General features: G+C 32.4%; 1 protein-coding gene across 1 annotated transcript in view; it reads right to left on the reverse strand.

Annotated features, from left to right (window-relative positions):
- Positions 1-403: 403 nt before the first annotated feature.
- The window catches only part of LOC100370297 (uncharacterized), a 56,408-nt gene continuing 43,697 nt past the window's right edge, over positions 404-13,114 (reverse strand). Inside the window, exons 29-45 of the mRNA XM_085501383.1 lie at positions 12,828-12,931; positions 12,312-12,455; positions 12,029-12,190; positions 11,811-11,927; positions 11,569-11,702; positions 10,537-10,693; positions 8,890-9,019; positions 7,282-7,514; positions 7,027-7,098; positions 6,631-6,896; positions 5,615-5,745; positions 4,943-5,056; positions 4,299-4,426; positions 3,333-3,415; positions 3,100-3,190; positions 2,717-2,857; positions 404-1,917 (exon numbers count right to left, since the gene is read on the reverse strand). Of these exons, the coding sequence (XP_085357509.1) occupies positions 1,654-1,917; positions 2,717-2,857; positions 3,100-3,190; positions 3,333-3,415; positions 4,299-4,426; positions 4,943-5,056; positions 5,615-5,745; positions 6,631-6,896; positions 7,027-7,098; positions 7,282-7,514; positions 8,890-9,019; positions 10,537-10,693; positions 11,569-11,702; positions 11,811-11,927; positions 12,029-12,190; positions 12,312-12,455; positions 12,828-12,931 (2,471 nt within the window). The 3' untranslated portion in view covers positions 404-1,653. The remainder of the gene's footprint in view (positions 1,918-2,716; positions 2,858-3,099; positions 3,191-3,332; positions 3,416-4,298; positions 4,427-4,942; positions 5,057-5,614; positions 5,746-6,630; positions 6,897-7,026; positions 7,099-7,281; positions 7,515-8,889; positions 9,020-10,536; positions 10,694-11,568; positions 11,703-11,810; positions 11,928-12,028; positions 12,191-12,311; positions 12,456-12,827; positions 12,932-13,114) is intronic.

Raw genomic sequence — 13,114 nt, forward strand, 5'->3', positions numbered from 1 at the left:
TTAGAAAACAGATGCATCCTACATCAGGACCATACAACATGTGACAAGGTATATTATAAATGAGGAGATAATGCAGAGCGGTTATTTTACAGTTTAACATACTGTATCGTTGCAGATTATTTCCCAATTATACTATATTTTTGAAACTAATACCAGGGGTAATGTGGTAAAATATAAACATGAAATCGCTGTAGGAAAGCATTGCAGTGGTGAACTTCAATAGCCATTTTGCTTTTATCCTAACATTCTAGAAAGCTGGTTGTCATCAGAAATTTGCATGCAATGCATTCCCCGATAGCAGATTTGATCTGAATCTGAGTTGATAGGCTTAATTTGTCAAGAAATATTTAATTATGTTAATTATGTCTGATTAATATGCACAAAACAATTCAAGAACACAAAATTATATAATACATGAAATTTATTCAAAAATCTGTAAAATATTTACAGTAATTACAAGCAGCCCATTCTTGGTCTGGTTTGATAATAGTCATGAACAAATTACAGAAACCTCAGAACTTTCGAGGTTTGCATAATTGCATAAATAAATAGCAATAAAGATAAGTGTTTACAACTGTTAGGGATTTATTTACAGCTAGCAATATCAACAGTTGAAAAGAACAAATAAAGTGCAGTGTTGTTTGGTTATTTTTTTTTTCTATGTACAATTTTTCGGTTTTATCGGAATAAAGTTAGTTAAAAGGATGAAACTAAAGCAGCAACTTAAAAAATCTCAACCCTGAAAGCCCACATTCTTAAATGTGAAATTGCACAGCCCATATTCGGCCTTTGACCTGATAAACCATATTTCATTACATGAAAATAGCTCACAACTGTACCATCAAGGAATGGATAAAGAGAGAGAAAGAGAGAGAGAGAGAGGCGGGGTAGAACTTTGCATGGTACATGTAACTATATTATTGCATGCTGATTTGAAATGAGAAAAGCACCTCTACGCAGTAAGCATGGCAGTCTACTAGATGGCAGTAAATTTTGCTTAAAAAACTCTGGCTCCTCAAGTAAGGTACATTTGTATATTAGGTTGAATTCATAACATTTTTTTTATGAATAACAACTGGATTAAACTAAAATATTGCCCTTTTTATTCTTCTTTAAAATGCTCTCTTGGTGAGAAAATTCAACAATTAAAAAATATAAAATTAAAGACCAGTGAAAGCAATGTATTATTTGACATTTCTGAGAGTAATGGTAATTCGTACAATCAAGTAAAAGTATGGCAACCCTTTAACTGGATTAAATTACACCTGCCTGTATTCTCAAATGTAAACTTTGCAAATATTAAAAAAAAAAAATGGACCATCTTGCAAACCATTGGCTCCCTTGACACTAAGCATCAACATTAATTCTCATTTTGGCTTAATATTATTTTATCTAAAACAACAACATCCTTATTTACAAACTTGAAAGATACTATACATTAACATTCATTGTAAAAAGTCTATTTATCCTGAGACAGTAAAAAACAATAATAAACTATATCGGCTTCTTAACAACTACAACACAATAAGTTTTATTTCGCCATTTTGGTTCAGAAGAATATGCTGCTTCATCCTTACACCAAATGTAAATACAACGTGAACTGCTATCTTTTCGAAAGTGCATAGCAAAGTTTTGGCAGTGGTAACCAACGAGTTATCCAAGATAAACACCGTTGTTCTCGGCAAATGAAGACGACGATTCACCGTACATTTCTGCTGCAATGTCTTTTATCTGTGCTTCAACTATGGGATAGTGCTTGAGTACACTCTGTAGGTCATCTCTTGATAAGGCATACACATCTACATGCACAGTTGCACAGTACGAACAACTCCTTGGAACGTCGTATACTAAGTTGATATCGTCAAAGTAGTCTCCAACCCCAAGTATTTTACCACTGTCATTTGATAGTCTCTCAACCTGAAAAAAAAGATACATCACACATAAATGAGCCACCGTGACACCATGTGTCGCCCTGAAATTGATCCCCAGGGTAGACACAGAGTTATCCAAGTACTAGTAAATCAAAGAGTGCAATGGGAATGCTGAATAAGACATCACAATGATAGAATCATTTCAAATTTATTACCATATATCTTCTATTTAGAAGAATAATCATTAGTAATTAATCCCAAATTGCATTTATTGCATAAAGGATCATTAAGTTGGCCATAAAAATAAAAAAAAAGTTGGCCATAGACACATTTTTGTCATTGTCATTCAGAGCAAATACAGTATGTGTCAATAAACTTTTAGCAAACAGGATCATAAACCATAATATTGTATCAGAGTTTTAATTTTTAAATGCGAGTTGGTAAATACTATTATAATAATACTGTAAAATACTTTTATTATTTTAGCTGGAATTAATTACGACTTTTTGGGTGTTCTGTATGGAATTTATTTTCACTGTTTTTTTGATGAGTTGAATGTAAAATATAGGAAAAAATTATATATGCTAGATTTTATCTTCACTGAATCATCATTTCAATGAAAATAAATTCCAAATGAAAAATAAGGTACTTTGCAGTAAAGCATACAACCATACTGGATTAGACGTTGATTTCATTAGCCCAGAATATTGTCTTCAAATCCAAATATAGCATTGTATAATTCATTATAATTGGATAATTATTGGATGTTTATATTCGAAATTTACATAGCAACGCAACAGTTAGCAATCTACAAATCATATTAGTTATTATGGATGAATACTTACGGTTCCTCTATGTATGAAGTACATTTCATTCCCAACATCTCCTTTTCTAACAATGTAATCATTTGGTAGATACAGTAGATGTCTTAGCATTGGTGATAGTGTTCGAAAGAAACTATCTTCAGCACCTTTGAACATGGACACCTACATGTAGAAATGAACAACACATGTATTATGAATAAACATGAATTACGCATCCTTCGTTATTCAGACAAATGATCTGAATCATCCAAGCATGTTTTCTATTTTTCAACTTACAGCATGTTAACACCTCATTTAACAAGGGGTTAATCGTTTTATTTTTTATGTCAAGCTTAGATATGCTTTGATTTGATTCAAAGTGGACAAAAAAAAAAATGTTATGGCTTATATGTGGATATGCTTACGTTTTTGAGAAGGTGTTCATTGGTGTTTAAGCAGATCTCAGCATGCATGCAGGATGGAGCATCTTTAAATAGGCCTCTTGCATCAACACCCCTAGAATTGAGAAAATGGTCATTACCCGATATATGTATGCTAGCTATGGTCACTAATGTAGTGGTGTATAATGCACAATAGGCACTATGTAGAAATATAACAATTCATACTGGTAAGTAATATTATCAGAAATGTATCATACTTATTTCTCATCCAGAGGTAGTCATAGTAATTGACAACTCTTTTCTGTAGTTTACTGGTTAGACCTTGATCTTTCATCATGTCCTGCGAACAATCAATGAAAAAAACTAAGAAATTAGGGAAAGAATGAAACACAACAAGTATTATCATATTATATAACACCTAAAACAATTTGTACTCAGTCTAATGTTCAAAATTTCCCTTTTTTGGGTAAACTATGTAACACTACATCTACATCCAGACTACTTTTCGAATTTTTCACAATTTGATGGAGTTCATGAAGAACATTTTTTGCAAAAGTTTTCTCCGACTCACATATTGGTCTTTTGAGAAATTTAAGTGTTTCAAAGTATTTACACCATATTTAAAAATGTCCTTTGTTAACATTAGATATAACGACAATCGCTATATGTAAGTTACTATTATAATAGTAGTCCTTGGTAATAGTTCAATTGATGACAGTCTCCCCTTTAAGAAGATTAGAATTTTTGTCTGGAAAAATGCATACCTCGGTATGTTTTAAATGTTGTCGTTAAAAAAAATTAAAATCTAAATTCATCTTTGAAAACTTGGGGAGTTGTGCATTTGTGTTTCATCATATCTGATTATTGCATCTCCTTCTAGCTTGCAATTTGTTTAATGGTTACCCTGGTTCTAGGCATTCTGATGAGCTATTAAACATTTATGTGGCAAAATCAGAAACAGAAAAACATTAGAAAATTTTTACTCCACAGCGCCCAAGTTTCTGAGGTAACGACTGCATTCAAAACTTGTCTATTGCTAAGATTCACAATTATTCTGTTTATAAAATTATGTGAGTCACGGTACAAATTTCCCACTTTACCACAAATGAACACAGTAGTCAACAATCTAGATTTTCTCAGCAATAATTATTTTCACACTCTATGCATCGAAGAGCAAAATCAAATAATGTGACTAATGTTTAAATCAATGTATCATTCATTACCTTGATAGCAGTGAGGTGTTCTTCAAAGGACACTCTATTGGAATCAGCATTGGCCAATGTGGAAGCAATATTACCAAGGATGAAACCAAAGATAAGTTGACCAACAATCATAACGAAGCTAGCAAATACTGAAAGAATAACACAGAAACAACCAAGAATAATCATTTGATATATGCATGTAAATATTAACATTTTCTGTTACATTTAACCTTTTCACCACCAGACTTTCTTGCCCAAATTTGTCTGAACTGTTTTCTTATATTTTTCGTTGTTTCTGGAAATGAAACCTGATTTTGGGGCCAACAGACTAAATTTGAGTTAGTTTTCAGTTTTTATTAAAAGAATTTTCTATTTTTGTTCTGATCTTCTGAAGGAAAGTGCAGACTATATACAGGACTATTTTGTGAATTTTTGATGAAAAGAGGGAACTGGTTAAAGCGGGAGGGTCGTCACCTGCGCATGTGCAGGAATTGAGTCCCAAGCGACGATAACAACACACACTAAAAACACAAAGTCTCAAGGGTAGACGCTTGTTTGCATGCTTTAAATTAATCCAGTACATAGCATAACTTTATTAAGATACACTTAAAAATAAGCTTCTCAGTATATGACTTGAAATGAAATTTACATATTACCATACTCACCCATTTCTCCAATAGTATACGCATGTAAATCACCATATCCCGTAGATGTCATGGTGGCTACACACCAATATATACAGTCACAATACTGTTTCATTATACTAGTATTTATATTACCTACAACAAAAACAGTGAATGTGCATCTGTCAATATGCTGTAATTTTATATTATGGATCGTGGTTTGAGATCTTTTACCTTATTAGGCAGTACCAATCCATATATGGCACAATAAGGCAACATTTCCATAATTATCACAACCTTGCCCGGTCTGGGCTTCATACATGTATCAGCAGGATACACATAATATTCGGTTAAAATATCACAAAATTTTATGAACTACTTGACACTCAATACATCGGCTTTACAATCTGTATAGTATCCTTGTAATAACTTCATAATATCACATGACCATGGCACGTATTCATTCACAATAACGATAATATCATGTAGAGTATGGTAAACTTATTTTATTTTATGCACAGTATGTGAAAAGATAAAGACATTGTCATTTTTATCACAGTTTTGTAATAATTTCACTGGTTGAATAACTTGAAGCCTTTATATCTAAATACAATGCATCTCATCAATGATATCTGGTGATAATCATATCATGCATGATATAATAACAGTAAATGGCATCAAACCGCTTCATTTCACAACATACAGTAAACCTACCTTCATGATCAGCCCATGTGCCAGCCATGCAGTTGCCTAGTGGGCAAGCTATAACATACCAGATACTGGCAAATAAATGAATCAACAAAAAGAGCTCTACCAGAAATTTACACAACCGAACAGAAAGTACACTGGAGGAAAAAGAAAAGAAAAAGCAGTTAAACATAAATTATATTTCTAGTTTTCAATTACACATTTATTTTGGCACAGACAAAGAATTTAAGGATTCAGATTCTGTTGTAAATCCACCCATACGTGGCAACATTATTTGGTTTCTAAAATCTAACTTTTGTTTTTTCATATCACAAAGACCAAACCAGGAAAATAAATAATTTTTGAAACCTCTTACTATAAATTACAAGCTGTAACATGTCATAGCCCTTGTATAATATCAAATGAAATTGAATTCACTTTTTATGCACTCATCTTTTTTACCCAAAAAATACCCTGAAATGTGCATGAATCATAATGAAACCTGCTGAGCTGATGCACGTTACACTGAACAATTTGTCCAAAAATTTTGTTCAAATTGGATCATCTGTTTCACAGGCACATGTTTGATGTGACGTATACAGACGGATGGACAGACAAAACCAAATCTATGAACGTGAACCCCAATCTCAGGCTGTGCTCTGCGACAGAGGCTAAAAATTATGCAATCAAAGTGCAGAATATATTACAAACGAACAATTTAAAAAGTATCAAATGTTTGCTAGCCTGGTTATAAAATTTCAGAAATATCGCACATCAATATGAACAATCCAACATAGTTTTCATATAACATTACTTTTAATATAATGGTTTTGATGTTGGATGAATCGATGACAAGACAAACTGATAGCAATATACAGTATTTGCTCTATTAGTCGCCTAGGGCCAAAATAAGTAGTTTTTAATAAGTAATAAGTTTTTCACCCAGTATATAATAAATGCAATTTTGGGTTTGTGTGCATTTTTATAGCAGATGTGTGTCTAATAGAGAAAAAAAAAAAACAATAACAAAATTATACACTCACTTTATGTCTAATTCTTTCTCCCAAGATGAAAAAAACTGTGAAACCCGTACAAGTCTGAGTAAATGTATAAGTCTTAGCAGTGAGAGTGCCATATACTTGGACTGTACGGTACCACCACACAGAGCAAAGATATCGATGGGAAGTGCTGCTACCACGTCCACTACAAAACCGTTGGTTGATCTAAAATAATGGTTGTACACTTTCACAAAATCTTTTTCCAGCTCTGCATACTTGTCACTGAAACTAACATGGAACTTGATGTAGATCTGAAAAATATGAGTTATCAGGCAATGAAAAAATAATATTAACAATCAAATTGTATAGAAATATTTATATATGTCACACAAAGAAGAGGATGACCAAATTTAAAGAGTTTTTGTCTTCGTATAAACTCACCTCAAACCAGAAAATCGCTTCACAGATGTAACTAAAAATTATTATACCAATATTATGATGTTGAAAAGCAGCCTGCAAAGACAGAGAAATAAATATTTAATAATTAATTTCTGTCTCAAAGTAATCGCATCGCAAATTTTATGGTTAAAAGTTTTACTAATTTTACATTCTCAAAATCCACTGAAAATAAAATTATATCAGCATATTGTTTTTTTTTCACATTCAAATATTGCAGACAAAAGTACCACTTCTCACCTCATAAATGATAGTCCAGGAAGTGACAAATCCAAGTACGCATGAAACATATTTGAGGTAGCGCACAAAACGACTATCTGGATCCAACACAAAACTGTTTGCTTTCCTTATAATAGTCAGACATGACTGGAACTTCTCCTTGGAACACATGCTACTACAGTAATTTGGCTCACGAAGTATGTCTGATTCCAGATCAATAGTCAATTCATCTATGATTCCACTGCCTGAAGGTCCTAGGAACAGATAACATAATTTACATTTATTCTCAGCAAATATTTATGGCAACTATCAAGTTTTGTTTATACAAAAACAATTAAATATTGTGTTGTGTGATAAACTTATCTAAGTTTAAGTAGTATTATAATTAAATAGTTGATAGCAAAAAACTAATAAAAACTGCTAAAAAAAAATGTTATATATAAATCAAATATTTAAGATAGAAGAAGCCTAGTCATAATTTTTGACAAAATTGGTCATAAATCACATGACAATGTTCATTAGTTTATTATGTACAATAATGAAGCAAATGTCGTATAGTACAATGAAGTAGCATTATTTTGTGTTTCACAGTTATGCTTTTTGAGAAACGTGTTCTAATATTTCTTGAAAATTGCTATTTTTAGAACAATTCCATAGAACACACTGTTAAAGGAAAATTGTATTTTTTGACACTTTTTAAATCCCAGATTTTTTAAATAATTCAGAACAACAAGTACCCCATCATTAACAATATATTATTTTTTCAGCCTATGTCACCAGGCTAGATTGTGAGATATTGCATAATATCTCTGCCGTAGGAACCTGTGGTAAAAGTGTTATAATAGTGTCAAAATGGCAACTTTCCACTAAAATACAACCATCAATTTTTTGAAAAAAAGACTGGTGACCCCCAACTTTTTATAGGTCAATATCCTTATATTGCCTTGGAGTACAATTTATTGCAAAATGAATAAATTCTGGGTTTTTAAATTCATGAGTAGGATTCTACCTTAAGCAACACAATTTACCCACCAATGGACAGGAAAATAAACACAACAACACAAAATCACTATGAAGAATGTTTTAAAACTATTTTTTATGGGCTACATGTAGATACGGCTTTTGTGGCCTGAGGTCGTACGGCAGAAACTTGCACTGAAGGCAGCAACAGCTGATTCAGTCTATAAAGATTTAATTATATACATTATAGGTATAATTACATTTTTACCACGGCGTGATCCTAAACACACAACATTTAGAATGACGCATTTTGTTTTGAATTATGAAAGCTGGGCGCGCTAGCCCGGGCGTGATACAGGAAATTATTGCCCTGAAGTGAGGGTGCACTTCCCATAGCGTTCCGAGGCCAGGCAATACAAAGCATATAATGAATTGATTTATGAATATTCATATGCACTACCGGTAGTATATAATGATATATGCGTCCGCACCTCAAGGCAAATTTATTTCTTCATTAATATATTTCTCTTTTTCAGAAAACTCTGCTTCAAATTAATTCTAACAATGTTTTGATTTATTGTGTCCTATTTCATGTAATCATTTCAATTCCTCTCGACCGAAAGTGGTTTATATGCATCAAATAAAGTTGACAATGAAGCACACACTTACCGGGGCCACCTGCACCAGATGGCTGGCCGTTCTTAGCATCTTTTTTGTCATTAGTCTTTACATTTTTGTTGTCATCTTCTGGCTTTTCATCAATTTTTTCCTGCTTACTAGCAGATGCAGATGGTTTTGCCTGACAGGAAAAAAAGCACACATAATGTATAAAGAAAAGTTAATCTCTCGAATTCTGTCTGTATGTAAAACAAATATACCAATAATCCAGTACTTTAATTATGTGAACAAGCCTGTCTTATTTCGCATCACATTCATTATTAATTTTTCCTTAGGGCACATATTTTATAAGGGAACAGTAGAATCTATAATTATGAATTAATTAACTTTTTTTTAATTTTTTGGGGGTTCATGTTTTCTGTACTCCACAGTTAGTTTAGTCTGTACTCTATTGTTTTCTGATTCACACACTGTCCCTTTCAGAAAGTACGCTCTGCACTCTGTTTTGACCCACCATGTTTTTCACACCTAATATATACCTCCATCAGGATACCCAACAAGCAGCCTCTTGGCTGAGATAGCTCCGCTGTTAGCAATTCACATTTCAATTAAAGAACAGAAAGTATCATTAAAAAAGAAACAATATGTATAGTATCAAAACAATCAGACTTGCGGTTTTCAACAAGATGTGGAAAAATATCACTTTTTACCAAAAATTACAAAAATATTCATCAAAATTAGAGAATTAAAGATATCATCATGAAATGAACAAATCTGAGATAGAACCACATGTACCGGTAGTACCTATATATGTAATATCAAAGCAATTGGACTTGCGGTTTTCAACAAGAAGTCAAAAATATCATTTTTTACCAAAAATGACAAAAATATTCACCAAAATTAGAGAATTAAAGATATCATTACAAAATGAACAAATCTGAGAGAGGTCCACATGTAATACCTATATACGTAATATCAAAGCAATTGGACTTGCGGTTTTCAACAAGAAGTCGAAAATATCATTTTTTACCAAAAATGACAAAAATATTCACCAAAATTAGAGAATTAAAGATATCATTACAAAATGAACAAATCTGAGAGAGGTCCACATGTAATACCTATATACGTAATATCAAAGCAATTGGACTTGCGGTTTTCAACAAGAAGTCGAAAATATCATTTTTTACCAAAAATGACAAAAATATTCACCAAAATTAGAGAATTGAAGATATCATCATGAAATGAACAAATCTGAGAGAGGTCTACCCACAATACATATACAACCAAGTATCAAAGCATTCAGGCTTGTAGTTTTCAAGAAGAAGTCGAAAAAGTAAAACATTGACACGGGCGACGACGGACAATCACTCATATGATAAGCTCCGCTCGACAAAGTTGACAGCGGAGCTAAAAATGAGAAAAGAAATTTGGGTCATCGTACAATTTTTCAAGATACAAGATTCCAGAATGTCATGAAAAATGGTCAAAAGGGGCATTTTTATAACTGCTTTATAAATATTCATATATCAAAATTTCAATCATTCAAGACTAAAACATCATATGAGTTATTAAAGGAAGAATAATTTCACTGTACAAATATTTTAATTAAATACAAATTTTTCTCATTTACATTTCTGACTCAAGATATTAAAAGTCAAGGTTAAATCTAAATGATGCATGAATGAAAACACAACTTACAGGCTGGGGAGTGACTGCCTGTTTGCTACGTTTTCTCACAGCATTGATTCTTTCCTCAGCTGTTTTATAGATTTGTTCCTTGATGATGGGATAGTGAGTCAGTACACGATCCAGGTCTTCTTTTGTCAAAACAAACAAATCACAATTGTTTTGTGCCCTGAAAAATTAAAAATACAATTTTATGTCATTTTTTGTCAGATACGAATTAACTGATAACGCATGAAAAGAACGTCTCAGAAGTATTGGGGCAGCAAGTTAGCAAAATTGCTCACTTGGTAATAGAATGAAAAGTAATATTTGAGTTGTAGATCATCTGCTTTAGTTAAAACCAAAGTGAAGTGAATTGAAGTGAAGTGTCAGTGAATTAGTGAGCAAATTGGCTTAATTCTCAGACTTGCTGTAAGAAGAATATGTACTTTGACAAAATTCATAGAGGGGTTGGGATTATTATGTGAAATATTTGATAGTCTGATACACTGGAATTGTGGGAAATAAAATAAATATTTATATTTCAATGCTTTTCAGCAAATATTTAAGAATGTTTTTGCTTCCCATTTGAATGTGTATTTGAATTTGAATTATCTGCTTCTGCTCTGAAATACTGCAGGTGGCAAAAATTCAAAACATGACATTAGGGAATTGAATCATCCAAGACTGTTAGAGAATAATCATAGGAAATAATACATCATCTTGCCATCAACACTTTTAGCATTCCTTCTTTGTCAAAAACAAGTGAAATATTGTTAAGTAAAAAAGTATTATTTTGTTGTCAATACCTATATGCATTAAACAAAAACTGGCAAAAAAACTTGCCAAAACTGGCAAGGATGCAGAAAATAGATGTAGTCTGTGGATTGGGAGTTGCGCTTCGTGTGCTTAGATTAAAAAATAACACTACAGTCATAAGATAACACCAGGGATCAACATATTACCAAAAATTAAAAAAAATAGAAAACCATTTGATCATTATATTTTTATTATTCAACACCACTAACATTGTATGATTGGCAAGGCAAAAAGTGGTCAGCTCACCTGATAGAAGCTGTCCTTGGTACGCTAAACACTAAACTGATTTCACCAAAGAATCTACCGCCTTGCATAGTATCAAAAACTATAGCTCCATCTTCAGAGACCACCTCAACAATTCCACGGTGAATAAAGAACATCTATACATAGACAAAATTAACACAAACATATTCAGTGGGCTTGTCATATTTCTTTACAAGTAAATACAATGTACATATATGAAAAAAAAAGTTACATAATTTGCATACCTCACTTCCAATGTCATGTTTCTTTACAATGTATTCTCCTCCAAGGTAGAGGGTAGGTTTGATACACATGGACAACATTTTTTGAAAACCTATTTCTGTATCCTGGAACAATGGTACCTGAAATAAGAATATACATACAAGTGTGGCATTTTGATCTGTGACCTATACAATGGATAGCACTTGTCTATGAAATTTTTATCCCATAAGTAATAAAATACCTTGTTTATAATTTCCCGATACAGACTGAGGGTGACATCTGCTTTGAGTGACAGTGGAAGTCCATCAAACAACGAATCGGGATCAACTCCTTTGGTTCTCATCCAAAGATACTGATAAAATCCAATCACACGACGCTGCAGAGCAAGGTCTACATCTTGGTCCTGTCAAAAAAAGTATATCATTTATTTCCTGCAGGCTATACACATGTACTGTCACGTATCGAATGCAATAATCAACTAGATCTGATATTGAACACAAAAAAAACTTGTTTATTTATATTACCTTCAAAAATCGTCTTATACTGGTGAGTTTTTCTTGGTACCTGGCCCGTTGAGCATCAGCATTAGCCAAACTAGCAGCCACACTAGCAATGATGTAACCAAAGAAGACAATACCAATAATCATAGACAGCAAAGCAATTACCATCTGTAAATACAAAAAAAACACATGTACAAATAAGTTTAACATTTGCATAACTGCGATTGTTCTATTATTCTCAATTGGCTAGAGGTGATAACAAATTAAGAAAAACTATATGAATAAAATTATGTGCATTCATTAGTTGTAACTACTAGTATTAGAACTCCATATTTTATTCCACCAAAATTTTAGTGTCACTTTTGTACATATTTTTATATCATTTTTTGTTAATTTTGAATCAAATGGACATAATTTCTCATTAAATACAGAAATTTATCAACATTTTTGTAAAATTATGGAAACAATTTAGCAAATTTATTTGTTGAATGGTGATAAAGCAGACTTTGATGCTCAAAGTGTTAAAATCACAGTACTCACCTCTCCTACATTATTTGCATGTATATCACCATAGCCTACAGATGCCGCTGTAGCCGAGGCCCAATACAGACTAACAATATACTGACCAGCTATACTCTCAGCAGCTGTGAAGGACAATCAACACTCACTCAGTGATTTTTGTTATTGAGAATGAATGCCATCATGAAAATGCAAGTTCAGTGAGTTTTGCAAGAGGACTGTTCATCTGTGACTGATTGACCTTGTGGTGGCGCTATTTATTATCAAGTGTACATGCTCAGATATGGAAAAGCAGTTTTTCAGCATGG

Source organism: Saccoglossus kowalevskii, chromosome 7, assembly GCF_978046115.1.
Source record: "Saccoglossus kowalevskii chromosome 7, keSacKowa6.1, whole genome shotgun sequence".
Lineage (NCBI taxonomy): Eukaryota > Metazoa > Hemichordata > Enteropneusta > Harrimaniidae > Saccoglossus > Saccoglossus kowalevskii.